This window comes from Grampus griseus, assembly GCF_964374135.1.
Source record: "Grampus griseus genome assembly, chromosome: 3".
Taxonomy (NCBI): Eukaryota; Metazoa; Chordata; class Mammalia; order Artiodactyla; family Delphinidae; genus Grampus; species Grampus griseus.
Genome location: NC_139019.1, coordinates 51,611,799 through 51,627,511, shown reverse-complemented (window position 1 = coordinate 51,627,511; position 15,713 = coordinate 51,611,799). Strand labels below are relative to the sequence as shown.

At 33.1% G+C, this 15,713-nt stretch overlaps 1 protein-coding gene across 3 annotated transcripts in view; it reads left to right on the top strand.

Annotated features, from left to right (window-relative positions):
- CENPK (centromere protein K) overlaps positions 1-15,438 on the top strand; it is a gene marked incomplete at both ends in the record, with an annotated part of 28,843 nt that extends 13,405 nt beyond the window's left edge. For 2 of the 3 annotated variants that reach the window (XM_082650954.1, XM_082650953.1), the window contains 5 exons: positions 7,737-7,819; positions 7,914-8,012; positions 8,346-8,472; positions 12,613-12,666; positions 15,280-15,438. In XM_082650954.1, coding sequence (XP_082507080.1) covers positions 7,737-7,819; positions 7,914-8,012; positions 8,346-8,472; positions 12,613-12,666; positions 15,280-15,438 — 522 coding nt within the window. The remainder of the gene's footprint in view (positions 1-7,736; positions 7,820-7,913; positions 8,013-8,345; positions 8,473-12,612; positions 12,667-15,279) is intronic. The other variant, XM_082650955.1, reaches the window with a different exon arrangement.
- Positions 15,439-15,713: the final 275 nt, after the last annotated feature.

Sequence of the window (15,713 nt, the reverse complement as noted above, 5' to 3'; positions counted from 1 at the left end):
TAAAGAAAATGTGGTGTATATATGTAATGGAATACTACTGAAGCATAAAAAAATGCAGTTTTGCTGTTTACAGCCTCATGGATGGACTTGAAGAGCATTATGCTAAGTGAAAGAAGTCAGGCAGAGAAAGACAAATACTGTATGATATCACTTATATGTGGAATCTAAAAAAGTACAGCAAACTAGCGAATATCACAAAAAAGCAGACTCACAGATAAAGAGAACAAACTAGTGGTTACCAGTGGGGAGAGGGCAGCGGAGAGGGGCAATATAGGGGTAGGGAATTAAGAGATACAAACTATTAGGTATAAAATAATCTACAACGTTATATTATACAACAGAGGGAATATAGTCAATATTTTATAATAACTATAAATGAAGTATAACCTTTAAAAAATAAAACTAAATAAAAAATACAAAAAACTAGTGAATATAACAAAAAAGAAACAGACTCAGAGATATAGTCAACAAACTAGCAGTTATCAGTGGGGAGAGGGAAAGTGGAAGGGCAATATAGGGGTAGGGGATTATGAGGTACAAACTGTTATGTATAAAATAAGCTATAAGGGGACTTCCCTGGCAGTCCTGTGGTTAAGACTCTGCACTTCCACTGCAGAGGGACGTAGGTTCGATCCCTGATTGGGGAACTAGGATCCTGCATGTAGTGCGATGCGGTGGGGGGCGGGGGGGGAAGCTATAAGGATATATTGTACAACATAGGGAATGTAGTCGATATTTTATAATAATTATAAATAGAACATAATCTTTAAAAATTGTGAATCACTGTATTTTACACCTGTAACATACGGTATTGTATGTCATCTATACTTCAATTAAAAGAAAATGTTGACAGACTCTAGGTCCATCCACCTCATTACAAATCTTTTTATGGCTGAGTAATATTCCATTGTATATATGTGCCACATCTTCCTTATCCATTCATCCGATGATGGACACTAAGGTTGTTTCCAGCTCCGGGCTATTGTAAATAGAGCTGCAATGAACATTTTGGTACATGACTCTTTTTGAATTATGGTTTTCTCAGGGTATATGCCCAGTAGTGGGATTGCTGGGTCATATGGTTAGTTCTATTTGTAGTTTTTTAAGGAACCTCCATACTGTTCTCCATAGTGGCTGTACCAATTCACATTCCCACCAGCAGTGCAAGAGTGTTCCCTTTTCTCCACACCCTCTCCAGCATTTATTGTTTCTAGATTTTTTGATGATGGCCATTCTGACTGTTGTGAGATGATATCTCATTGTAGTTTTGATTTGCATTTCTCTAATGATTAATGATGTTGAGCATTCTTTCATGTGTTTGTTGGGAGTCTGTATATCTTCTTTGGAGAAACGTCTATTTAGGTCTTCCACCCATTTTTGGATTGGGTTGTTTGTTTTTTGTTATTGAGCTGCATGAGCTGCTTATAAATTTTGGAGATTAATCCTTTGTCAGTTGCTTCATTTGCAAATATTTTCTCCCATTCTGAGGGTTGTCTTTTGGTCTTGTTTATAGTTTCCTTTGCTGTGCAAAAGCTTTGAAGTTTCATTAGGTCCCATTTGTTTATTTTTGTTTTTATTTCCATTTCTCTAGGAGGTGGGTCAAAAAGGATCTTGCTGTGATTTATGTCACAGAGTGTTCTGCCTATGTTTTCCTTTAAGAGTTTGATAGTTTCTGACCTTACATTGAGGTCTTTAATCCATTTTGAGCTTATTTTTGTGTATGGTGTTAGGGAGTGATCTAATCTCATACTTTTACATGTACCTGTCCAGTTTTCCCAGCACCACTTATTGAAGAGGCTGACCTTTCTGAAGTAAGTCAGAAAGAGAAAGACAAAAACTGTATGCTAACACATATATATGGAATTTAAGAAGAAAAAAAAAATGTCATGAAGAACCTAGGGGTAAGACAAGAATAAAGACACAGACCTACTAGAGAATGGACTTGAGGATATGGGGAGGGGGAAGGGTAAGCTGTGACAAAGCGAGAGAGTGGCATGGACATATATACACTACCAAACGTAAAATAGATAGCTAGTGGGAAGCATAGTGGGAAGCAGCCGCATAGCACAGGGAGATCAGCTCGGTGCTTTGTGACCACCTGGAGGGGTGGGATAGGGACGGTGGGAGGGAGGGAGACGCAAGAGGGAAGAGATATGGGAACATATGTATATGTATAACTGATTCACTTTGTTATAAAGCAGAAACTAACACACCATTGTAAAGCAATTATACTCCAATAAAGATGTAAAGAAAGAAATGAACTTTAAAAAAATAAAAATAAATGGTTTTGGACTTACAAAAAAAAAAGAAGAAAAGAAAATGTTGAATGGCCAGCCTATGATCATTGACATTTGTGAAATGCCTCCAAATGGAAAGGTGGAAACCCAAAACAATTTATGAAGGTGAATCTTAAGAAAATAGAGGCAATTCAGGGAACAAAGAGAATTTAATAAAATAATATCTTCCTAATTTGATTAACTCTACTTTATCAAGTTTTATTTTAAGGCAGCAGTCCCCAACCTTTTTGGCACCAGGGACCAGTTTCGTGGAAGACAATTTTTCCACAGACCGGGGTTGGGGGTGGGATGGTAATGTGAGCATTGGGGAGCAATGGAGGGTGGCAGTGAAGGAAGCTTCACTTGCTCACCCACTGCTCACCTCCTGCTGTGCAGTTCCTCTCCGCGGCCCAGGGATTGGGGACCCCTGTTTTAAGGTCTGTACTCAAATATAAGAAATACTTGCCCAACTTAAGGTCACACAGAGTTTCTTTCATTTTTTTTTTTAGAAATTTTAATATTTTAGGTTTCACATTTAGATCTATGATCCATTTTAGAATAACGTTTGCATGTGGAATGAGTTACTGATAAAGGTTCTTTTTTCTTTCACGTGGATACTAATTATTCTAGCACAAATTGTTGAATAAACTATCTTTTTCTTTTGAATTTCCTTTGCATATGTGTTGAAAATTAATTGATCATATATGTGTGGATCTATTTCTAGACTCTCCATTTGTTCTCCATCCTATGTGGTGGATATATCTTTTCCTTTGTTCTGTATTTCTGTCTTTAGGCCAATACTGTGTTGGTTTGTTTACTGAAGCTTTGTAATGTCTTGAAATTAAGTAGTATGAGTTCTCTAACTTTGTTTTTACCAAAATTGTTTCATATTTTCATATAAATTAGAGTTGGCTTGTCATTCTATCCCATAAAGAAGCTTACTGGAATTTTGACTGAGATTGCCCTGAATCTATAGTTCAAATTGAGGAGAAGAGACATATTGAGTCTCAGTCCAGATCCATGAGCACTATATGGTCTCTGCATTTATTTAGGCCTCCGTTTATTTGTTATTTACAAAATTTATCTCACTAATGTTTTGTAATTCACTATATCAACAGACTAAAAAAGAAAAAAAGCATTTTATCATTTCAATAAATTCAGAAAGAATTAAGTGACAAAATTCCATATTAATTCATGATTCAAAAAAAGACTTTATAAATTGTGATAGAAGTGTGCAAGCCATGAGGGACTTCCCTGTCATTCCAGTGGTTAAGACTCTGCACTTCCACTGCAGGGGGCACAGGTTCGATCCCTGGTCGGGGAACTAAGATTCTGCGTGCCGCAAGGTGCGTGCAAAAAAAAAAGAAAAAAGATGTGTGCAGGTCTTATATATGTTTGTCAGATTCATCCCTTTAGTATTTCATATTTTTGGTGCTATTAAAATGGTATTCTTTTTTAAAATTTCAATTATTTATTGCTGGTACATTCAAATACAATTAATATTTATATGTCAATCTTGTATCTAGTGAGCATGATAAACTCCTTTATTCTAGTAGCTTTTTTGTAGATTATGTAGAATTTTCTTTTATATTTAATTAATTAATGTATTTATTAATTTTTTAATTTATTTGGCCGCATGGGGTCTTTAGTTGTGGCAGGCAAACTCTAGTTGCGGCATACTTGTGGGATCTAGACCAGGGATCGAACCCGGGACCCCTGTGTTGGGAGCACAGAGTCTTCACCACTGGAACACCAGGGAAGTCCTCTGTAAGATTTTCTACATAGCTAGTCATGTCATCTGAGAACAAAGGCAGTTTTACTTGTTTCTTTCCATCTGGATGCTTTTTATCTCTTTTTCTTGGCTTATTGTACTGTCCTAGAATATTTAGTAATGTATTGAATAAAAGTGGGGAAAATGAACATTTTTGCCTTGTTCCTGATCTTAGTGGATAGCATTCACTCTTTGACCATTAAGTGTGATGTTAGCAGTAGGTTTTTCATAGATGCCATTAATAAAGTTGAGAAAATTACCTTTTATTAGAATTTATGAAGAATTTCTCAAATCATGAATTAATATTGAATTTTGTCACTTATTTCTTTTTTTTTTTTAAAGAAAACATTTTTAATCTTACAGTACAGTACCTTGAAAAGTACAGTAGTACAGTACAACATCTGGCATACAGGGGCTGACATCGAGTGAACAGGCAAGAAGAGTTACTGACTGGAGGAGGGGAAGGAGGTGGGAGATGGTAGAGCTGAAGGATCGTCAGGAATAGGAGACGGAGGGCAGCTGCAATTTCACTCATGACTGACATTGATGGAACGCATGTTCTCATCTTTGAAAGTTTGCAGCTTGAAGGTTCATACGTAGGGGACTTACTGTAATCAGTTTATGTCGTGTCCTCGGGCTATGTCATTTTTTTTTTTTGACATCTTTATTGGGGTATAATTGCTTTACAATGGTGTGTTAGTTTCTGCTTTATAACAAAGTGAATCAGTTGTACATATACATATATTCCCATATCTCTTGCCTCTTGCGTTTCCCTCCCTCCCACCGTCCCTATCCCACCCCTCTAGGTGCTCACAAAGCACCGAGCTGATCTCCCTGTGCTATGCGGCTGCTTCCCACTAGCTATCTACCTTACGTTTGGTAGTGTATATATGCCCATGCCTCTCTCTCGCTTTGTCACAGCTCCCCCTTCCCCCTCCCCATATCCTCAAGTCCATTCTCTAGTAGGTCTGTGTCTTTATTCCTTGTCACTTATTTCTAAATTCACTGATTTCAACTATTAACTTGATTCCTAAGATAAACCCCACATTGCTATAATGTATTAATCTTTTTTATTTATTGATGGATTTAATTTGCTAAAATTTTATTAAGAGTTTTGTGTCTATGTTTTTGAGAGATATTGGTCTGTGGTTTTCGTTTTTGGTGACATCTTTTTCAGGCTTTGGTATCAGGGTAATACTAAGCTCATAGAATGATTTCAGAAGTATTCTCTCTTCAAAAGAGCTTGTATGGAATCAGTATTATTTATTCCTTAAATGTTTCTTAGAATTTATAGGTGAAGTTGTCTGAGGTTAGAAATTTTTTGGTGGGAAAATGTTAAACTATATATTCAGTTTCTTTATGGCTAGTCAGGTTATCTTTCTCTGAATGAACCTTGGTAGTTTGTGACTTTGAAAGAGTTTGTCTCATCTAGTTTGTCAAATTTATTGACAGAAAATTGTTCATAGTATTCCTCCATTACTATTTTAATGTTTGTAGCAGCGCCCCCTCTCTTATTCCTGATGTTGGTAATTTGTGTTCTTTTTTTCTCCTTTAATTAGTCTGGGTAATTGATCTTCTCAAAGAATTAGCTTTGGGTTTCATTGATTTTTCCCTATTTTTCTTTTTGTTTTTCTATTTCATTGATTTAAAACTTTTACCATTATATTTTGTTCAGCTTACCTTTGGTTTTATTTGCTCTTTTTCTAGTTTCTTGTGGTGGAAGCTAAGGTCATTAATTTGAGAGCTTTCTTTTTTCTAATACAGGCTTTTAATGGTGTAAATTTTTATCTGAGTACTTCTTTTGCTTTATTCCAGAAAATTTAACCTTTTCATTTTCAGACAGTTCATAGTAATTTCTTATTTTCCTGCTGATTGCATCTTTGACCCATGGATTATTTAGAAGTGTGTTTTTAGTATCCAAATATTTGCACATTTTTCCAGGTACCTTTCTATGATTGATTATTTTTTTTGAACTTTTTAAAAGTTTTATTGGTACAGTTATTATAGTGAATTGCAATTTATATACTGAACTATTTTTTTCTTTTCTTTTTTTTTAAGTATGGGCTCTGACACTTTTTATTTTTATTTGTGAAATCTCAGGCAAGTTACCTAGCTCTTTTTTTTTCATACATCTTTATTGGAGTATAATTGCTTCACAATGTTGTATTTGTTAGTTTCTGCCTTACAACAAAGTGAATCAGTTGTATGCACACACATATCCCCATATTCCCTCCCTCTTGAGCCTCCCTTCCACCCTCTCTATCCCACCCCTCTAGGTGGTCAAAGAGCACCAAGCTGATCTCCCCGTGCTATGCAGCAGCTTCCCACCAGCCATCCATTTTACATTTGGTAGTGTATGTGTGTCAATGCAACTCTCTCACTACATCCCAGCCTCCCCTTTCCCTCTGTGTCCTCAAGTCCATTCTCAATGTCTGCATCTTTATTCCTGCCCTACCACTAGGTTCATCATTTTTCTAGATTCTATATATATATGCATTAGCATACGGTATTAGTTTTTCTCTTTCTGACTTACTTCACTGTGTGTGACAGACTCTAGGTGCATCCACCTCACTACAAATAACTTGATTAGTAATTTAACTTAATTCCATTATTGGATCATAGTTAATGTAATATCATTATGGTTGCATTAAAATGTACATATTTGATTTTTCTTTCGTATTTGTCCTACATTTTCTCTGTTCCTATTCTCCTCTCTTCCCACTTTCTTGGATTAATTGTGTATTTTTCAAAATAAATGCATTTTATTTACATTATTAGCTTATTAGGTATATCTCTTCATTTTTTTTTCATGGTTGCTCTAGGGTTTATAATATACAATTTTATATTATTACAGATTTAGAATTATAAGAAGCTAATGGAAACGCTTAATATCAGGAGAATGGAACACTAGCTAATGTGTTCTAGAAACAAAAGGATACTAGAAAAAGTTTAGCTTATTGTAATCCCCTATAGCCACACAGTCTTCTTATATGTTCCTCAGATACCTCATACTTCTGCCTCAGGGCCTTTGTACGTAAAATTCCCTTTGCCTAGAACATTCTTTTGCTAGATGGTGACATGACTTATCTTTTGCTGTCTTTCTCTGTTGCTAAACTGTTAGTTAACCTGATCAGAAAGGTCTTTCCATATCATACTACCTACCTAAAAGAGCCATCCCTGCTCCTCATTTCTATACTCTCGTTTTGACCTATTTTTACTTTATGGTATTTATCCCTTTCTGGAGTTACAAGTTTGTTTCTTTGTTTGGATTCGCCTCTTTGTTCTGTTCATCTTTGCATCCCTGACTCCTTCATCAATGCCTGGTGGTCAACAACTGATCAATAAGTATTTGTTGAATGAGTGATATTCATTTGTGTCTGTTTTGTATAGTCTCCTTAGAAAAGAGACCTAATCTGCCTGGTTACTGAAAATTCACCATTAAATTGCCTTTCAGTATGAAATTAGAAATTATTGCTCAAAACCCCTTATATTTTTTAATTTAACAATGAAATATTACAAAGAACTTAGTACCTGCTGTATAATTTCCCTTTTAAAGATTTTTTGCTAGGCTTTTTTTTGCTGTTGATTTCTGAATATATATCCTAGTATGTAAATTTCACTCTCATTCAGAAATATCACTATTTACAGGAGTAAAGACTAAGCAATTAATTTTAATTATTTTGTTCTAGTTCCAAAAATTGAGGCATGATCTTGAATTGGCACTATCTACTATTCAGTCAAAGAATGAAAAGTTAAAGGAAGACTTAGAAAGGTATATTTGTATTATAATTACTACTAATCATTGATATATATTGAATTGGCATTATGTTTTATTTGAATACTGTTTTGTTTTTCCATGTTTAAAGGGAGCAAAAATGGTTGGATGAACAGCAACAGATATTGGAATCTCTTAATGTACTACACAATGATTTGAAACAGCAGGTTGTGACATTTTCTGAATCAAGGTATTGATTTTGTGTTCTAGGTTTTCATAATAGGAAAAATTATTTCCTTTTTTATGTTATATGAAATACATAGATGAAAAGAAGGTAAATTTTACCAGAAATTGTGAGTCTTACCCTGACTTTTGCCAATTGTTAAGTTACCTAATCTTTTATGAATAATTTGACTTTTAGTTTTCCTACATGTTAAATAGAGACTATTTATCTCATAAAGCTAGTTATTTTGAGCTATGAAGTTTGAACAAAGTTTTTGATTAATTTTATGAGTAACCAGTTATATATACTTAAGTATTTTATCAGCAAATTAATTCTCTTAAATTTAAAAAAATCTTTTAGAATCTTTAATGAGCTGAAAACAAAAATGCGTGATATAAAAGAATATAAGGAGAAACTCTTGGTTACCTTGGGTGAATTTCTAGAAGACCATTTTCCTCTGCCTGATAGAAATGTTAAAAAGAAAAAGGTAAGTTTTAGAGAAGACATTCATGTAGATATTCACATATGAAATTGTTTTAGATAGGTTCACAGGTAAATTTTCTGATAAATTTTTATGTTAAATATACACTTCAAAGACATACACAAATAGGTACATGCACAGAAATATTCCATCATCACATTATAATAATTAAAAATTAGAAGCAACCTAGTTATGTAATAAAATAAGATTAAATACATTTTTTTACATTGTATTCATATTGATGGAAAAATGCAGCTTTTAAAAATGTATTGAACACTATCAAAAGAGTTTATGAAATCTCACAAATTATTGATTGTTAGAAGATAAAACACAGATGATTAAATTGTGTGAGTCTAATTTGTACCAAAGAACGTAATAGTGCTTATGCCTGGGGCTAAGATTGTAGGTAAGATTTGTTTTTGTTTTCATTGTTTTTCAAATTTTCTATGATAAACATATGTAACTTTTAAAATCAGAAGGTACCTGTAGTTAAGGTAAGTTATTGACTATTTTAATAACAGTTATGATGGAATAAACCTTTTTCACAAAAGCAAATATTTCATCGAGTGACAGAAGGTTGGGAACAAGCACTTTAATTCCTTTTTTAAAAATAGTATAGGTATAGGGCTTCCCTGGTGGCGCAGTGGTTGAGAGTCTGCCTGCCGATGCAGTGGACACGGGTTCGTACCCCAGTCCGGGAAGATCCCACATGCTGTGGAGCAGCTGGGCCCGTGAGCTATGGCCGCTGAGCCTGTGCATCCGGAGCCTGTGCTCCGCAACGGGAGAGGCCACAACAGTGAGAGGCCCACGTACCGCAAAAAAAAAAAAAAAAAAAAAAAATAGTATAGGTATAAATAAATAGAACTTGTGGAAGTGGAATAGGCATTGAAACTGGGACCAGAACAATCTTTCTAAAAATAAACATATTTAACAATTTATTTAATCATGTATTTTAAAATATACATATTTAAATCATTTTTCAACATAAAACTTTTGATGCCTCCCTCTGGGATGAAGTCTATAAACTCCGTAGAGGAATGAATTTATATTCTGGACTTTGTCTATCTCTTTAGCCTCCTTTTCAGCCATTCTTTATTCATCTCTTGCATGAGTCCATTCAACAATAGTACTACAGTTCCAACAGATATGCAATGACCTGTCACTTTTTTGTGCCTTACACATTCTATTCCCTCTGGTTATGAAACAATTCCTATCTGGTGAAAATAGTAAATTCTTTCTTAAAGCAACTCAAACATCATCTTTTGTGTGATGCATTGAATGAAGTTTTGGTGTCATTTTATTAGCATTTATTACATGATTTTGTAGTAACCATTTATTTCTCTTTCTCTGTTGACCCACCACGCTCTGTGAGCTCCTTGGTTTGTTTAATTCATCTTTGTGTCTGTACTGTCTTGCATACCTATTGTAGTACCTTCTGAGTTCATATTTCTTGAATGACTGTGAGCATACTAGGAAAAGGAGAAAAAAGTTTGTTTTCTTATAATCTGCGTTTATTTATTCTTCCCTGTCTTCTTTGTAATTATCAGTAGGCTTTACATTTGTTATGGACAATTTCTCCCATTCTGTCCATTGTTATTTATGCCCCTTAGTCATTTGTGAAATTGTTAACGGCCTTCTGTTAATGATTTCAGTAAATTCATGATCCCTTACCTCTTAATGATCATAATCTTAAAATAACTTAATGATTTATTTTCTGATTCCAGTCTTTTTTTCAACTTTTTTTTTTTTTAACCTATTAAGGTTCTCCACTATTAGAACCAGAGGTTTGAGACACTCCTAAACAAAAGCATTGATTACCAGAAGCCACCATGAGTTTATTCAGTCATATTGGATAAGCTCACTTTTTTTAAATGAAGTATATGAACTGTTGATACATATTACAAACTGATAGGTTACTCTCTCTCCCTCTCTCTCTCTCTCTCTCTCTGTCAAGCAATAATAATGGATGTATCAGTGGGCTCAAGCTGCCATAGCAAAATACCAAAGAATAGGTGGCTTAAACAAAATAAATTTATTTTGTCATAGTTTTGGAGGCCAAATTCCAAGATCAAGGTGCCATCAGAGTTTTATTTAAAATAAATAAATTGTGTTATTTATTTTAACTTTGGTAGTTTCATTGCATTTATATTCTGTTCTGATACCATCATTCATGTATACATTTAGTCTTTATTGTACATTATGTTGGATTCAATCCTTATCATCTTTTACCATTCATTTTTGAGTTTTTAAGTTTAATCCATTGTTTGATATGATGGGTTTGTTTGACAAGTAATTTGTTCAAGAAGAATTCCTGGGTGTTTTATTTTTTGAATTCTTAAATGCTGAACATATTTTGCTGTATACTTAAACGCTTATCTTAGGCAGAGATTTTAAAAGTCACAAGACTTGGTAAGGGGTTTCTCCATTCTTCTCAGATTGAATGTGCTGTGGAGAAGTCTGAGGCCAGCCTGTAGATGTCTTGCTGCTTCTGACTATTTGCCTGAAGGATTCTTTATCTCTGAACTTCAGTAACTTAACAGGGATATGTCACAATGTTGATCATTCAATATCAGTTTTGCTTTGAAGATGATGCATTGTTTCCAGGGGCAGATTTAGGTCACATTGCATTTCATGGCAATTTTATTTTATTATATTTTACATTGTTTATCATATCCTTATGTTGAAACTTTTTTTTTTGTTTTCTTTCATTATATTTTTCTTCTGCATTTTCTTTGATTGTCTCAAACCTTTATATTTTAATCTGTGCCTTGCTGCTTATTTCTTTAATATATTTGTATTTCTATAAAACCTTAGGAGGACTCCATTGCTAATCTTTGATTATTGTCAGGAAGGTACTAGATGTCACAATAGTAGGAGACCTTGTAGTTAATTGAATGTCTGAACTCAAAAGCTGCTGATTAGCTTTAGTATTATCCTAGAAGATTTCCCTTAGAACCTTATCCTATGGAACATTTTTAACAGTAATTTGGATAAAGAGGTAGAGGACATAGTCATCAAAGTTTACAAATGATATGAAATTGAGAGAGGACTAGATAGTAAACTTATTGGATGACAGAATTAGAACTGTATTTTTTAACTGGCCAAGATAAAATAGGACGGTCCAAATAAAATAGGACGATATTTAGTGGAGGTACATAGAATATCTTTCTTGAGTTTAAAACATTGAAGAACGAAGGAGACATATCTTAGCTATATACAATGAAGGAAACTTTTGGCACTTTAGATGATAGTGTTCTCAGATAGAGGTCAGCAGGGCAGAATAGATGTCCAAAAGCTAATGCAATCTTAAACTTATTGAATAGAATTCCAGCTTCTACACGTATGGAAGTGAGTCTTCCATTTCATCTTCGGTTTTCTAATCACAGCTATATCATTGTGGAGACTGGATTTTTTTAAAAAGGTAAATTAGAACACATTTAGAGAACAACCATGCTATTGAGAGGCTGCAAGTCTATGAGAAATAATTGAAGAAACTCATGATGATTAATATGGAGAAGGCAGGGAGCTCATAATAGCTGTCTTCAGATATTTGAGAACTCTAGGGTGGAATTGGAATGAGATTTATTCTCTGTCATTCCAAGAAAAAAAGAACTAGTAAGTTGAGTTAATATTAGGAACTGTCAAGAACTATAGAAAGATGAACAAACCTCCCTGGGAAGCAAGTTTCCTGTCCCGAAGCTGTATCAATACAGTCTGGAATGTCATTTGTTTGGGATATTTTGATTGGGAAGGTTCAAACATTAGATTTTCATTTATATGAATATATATAATATGTGTAATATAATTTATCAATTTATATAAATTTATAATTTATCTCCATATTTAGAGATAGGTAGATAGATAGATAGGTGGATACTCTGAATTGTATCTTCTAGTAATTGCAGAAGATTTCCCTGTCTAAGAGGTTGTTCCAACTATTTTTGTGAACCTTACTGTTTAGTACAGCAGGTTGTTTTCTTTCAGAATGCTTTTTAAATCATCTCATTATAAATGTTTGGTTTTAGTATATCTTGTACCACTGCAATTGAGGAATATTAATTTTTGAAATTTTGTAATAAATACAGTGTAATATTCTGCCATTAGAATTGAAATGTTAATTCTTTGTTATTCACACTTCTCTCAAAGAAAAACATTCAAGAATCAACTGCACAGCTGATAACACTGCATGAAATGTTAGAGGTAAGTGTTTTGTGTAGTTGTTTTGTCTTGAAGATATCTCTTCACTAGTGATTTGTGAACAATTATACATAGGCTTGAAAAAGAAAAAAATGCTGCTTTAGTTCTTAAGGTATACACCAAACTTTATTATATATATTAATTTATCTTACTATAAAATTAGTTTCTATGTAGTAAGAAAATATTATTTTTTAGAAGAAGATGAAACTGAAGTCTTACTCTTAAATCGTGTTCCCGATTATTACTTTAAGAAAAATTTTATGATGTTGTTTAGTATCTACACAGTAAAAGCCTATGCTGTTACATTGATGTAATCTTTAGTTGGCCAGTCTGTATTCTATCTAAAATACACAATTGAGTTTAAGGATTCTTTCCACAAAGTTGCAGAACTTCATTCACAGATTTTCCTTAAATAACATCAGCTTCTTTTTTCATAATGTAAGGACTCATTACACCTTTTTCTGCCTGACATTTGCTTTTTATTTTATTTACAAATACCTCTGACCTTTAAAAAAAAGAAGTTTTTGAACTTCAGCCAAATTACCGACTATATTAAATACTTAAATCTTTATATGATGACCTATTGCAGATTGGGTGGAGAGGAAGGTAGTCTATGAAGAGCTATTTAACAATTAATGTGATTTTTTAAAGTCATTGGTAAGTTTAGAATAAAGTGATTTCAGAAAACTTGTTTCACATTGTAATTTTATGCATTGGATGCTAAAGTCTCTATGTATCTAGCTAAATGGTTTTGGTGCCTCAGGATATCTTAATATAGAATATTATTACTTTGGAAACCAAAATACAATTATTTTTTAGATTGTGATTTGAATCTTTTAACATATTCCTATTTAGTCCAGTTTATACCGAAACTACTGTTTCTCATGGATGACTTGACTTTTTTTTAATAAAAGTTGTTATATATGTGGCAAATATTGACAGTTGTTAACTGGGAAATACATGTGTAATTTTTGAATAGCGCACTATGAGATACCATGTAAAACTTAGATTTAGAAACTATTTTTGTCTCCAAGGCTTGTATTATCAATAATAAATTTAAACAGAATTTAAACTGCAGTTCAGTGAAGAATAAACCAATATACATGTTCATGTTAAAGTAGAATTTTTAGCATTTAATTATTTCTGGCATCTATTAGAAGTTTGATTAATATAACTGAAGTTAGAAATGAAAAGAAAAATTTTAAATTATATTAAAATAAGCAGTTGCTCTAAAATGGGAATAATATTTAATTATTTTATTATCATACCTAAAAGAAATTAGACCAAGAGCTTTTTTCTCCAGGATGTGGTTCTGAAGTAGCTAAAGTTAGGGAGTTCCCTGGTGGCCCGGTGGTTATGATTCTGAGCTTTCACTGCCACGGCCCACATTCAATCCCTGGTTGAGGAACTGAGATCCCACAAGCCACATGTTGCAGCTAAAAAAAAAAAAAAGGAAATAGCTAAAGTTAATGGCAGATGAAATTATTTCAAGAATTGAGATTAAAAAAAAAAAAAAAGAATTGAAATGTTGATATTATTATGAAATGTGATTGAGATGAGAGCTTTATAGTTTTGATTTTATTTCTATGGTACTTTATATTTGTATAAATTGTATTTTTCCTTTTCTGTGTTTCTTAATATAATATATTTAAAGCTTTGGCTTGGCAATTCAGAGATACGGAGTCTAATCCATGATCTGTTACTAATTATGTGCCCCTTGAGGAATCTTTTAACCCTTCTGGATTCTGGTTTTGTAATTTGTAAAGGCACTGTGTGGGAGCTGAGGAGGTAGAGTAATAATTGATACATATTTAACATTTATCAGTATGTTTCATAAAACATTAGTGTTTGAAGAATTTTAAATGTGTGTTTCTTAAAAAAACTTTTTTAATGCCAGTGGATCTGGGATATACAGGTGATTCTGAGTGCACATTGGCAGTCTTTCTCCAGCTTATATAACCATAGAACCCTGTTTCTCCACACTAAGAGCATCCTTAGGGAGACCAATTCCATGGAATGTAGTTTGGGAAATGTTAGTCTTATATAATTTACTGCAGATACTCAAAACGTCCCAATTTGTGGTTGTAACCCCTCAATATCCCTAGTGAAGAAATCAAAGATATTTAAGATAATTTGAAGGAAATGATGATGACAGAATTGTTGTTTCAAAGATTTATCAGATGAATAGGTGTTTTTTGGGGGAAGAGTAGCATTGGTGATTTCTCTTTCCCCCAAATATTAAGATATGTATGCTGTTTTTGAACTTTTTGAGTATTTAAGTTTTTTATTTTTAAGAAATGGTTATAACCAATCTTGTAACATAAGCAAATTATTAATCCTAAGAGAAGTGAGAGAATTGTAAGTGCCTTTTAACTAGTTTTTAGGAATTTTAAAAGTTAAGGTGCAAAGATTCATTTTAAAGCTATTTCCATTCACTAATGTTTGTTTTTTTAAAAAAGAAAATCAACTATTTAAGTTAATACATAGAAATTATGATATAAACAATTAAAGAGAAAAGACATTAACATTCCTTGGTAAGAAACTTCATTAATGTTTTATTATAGCTGTATCAATTTTTTTCCAAGTAAGGTATATTTTGAATGATTTTTTTTCTAGATTCTTTTAAATAGATTATTTGATGTTCCACATGACCCATATGTCAAAATTAGTGATTCTTTTTGGCCACCTTATATTGAGCTGCTCCTGCGTAATGGAATTGCCTTGAGACATCCAGAAGATCCAACCCGAATAAGATTAGAAGCCTTCCATCAGTAAAAAGGTGGTCTTTTTTTCACACGTACTTAAAGAATCTTGTCATTCAAGGATAATGGAAACACTGAGAATTACTTGGATAAGGAACATTATTTGCAAATCAAAGCACATAGTCCATCTTCCTTTTGTGCTTAAAATGACTCATGCTGCCATCCACTATTCATTTAAAAATGGTCCTTTCGCAGTCAGTCATTGCTTTGGTATTTTCAACTGGGTGGACAAGAATGCAAGTGAAAAATATTCTAGACTTAATTATTACAAAACTTTAAATATACCTT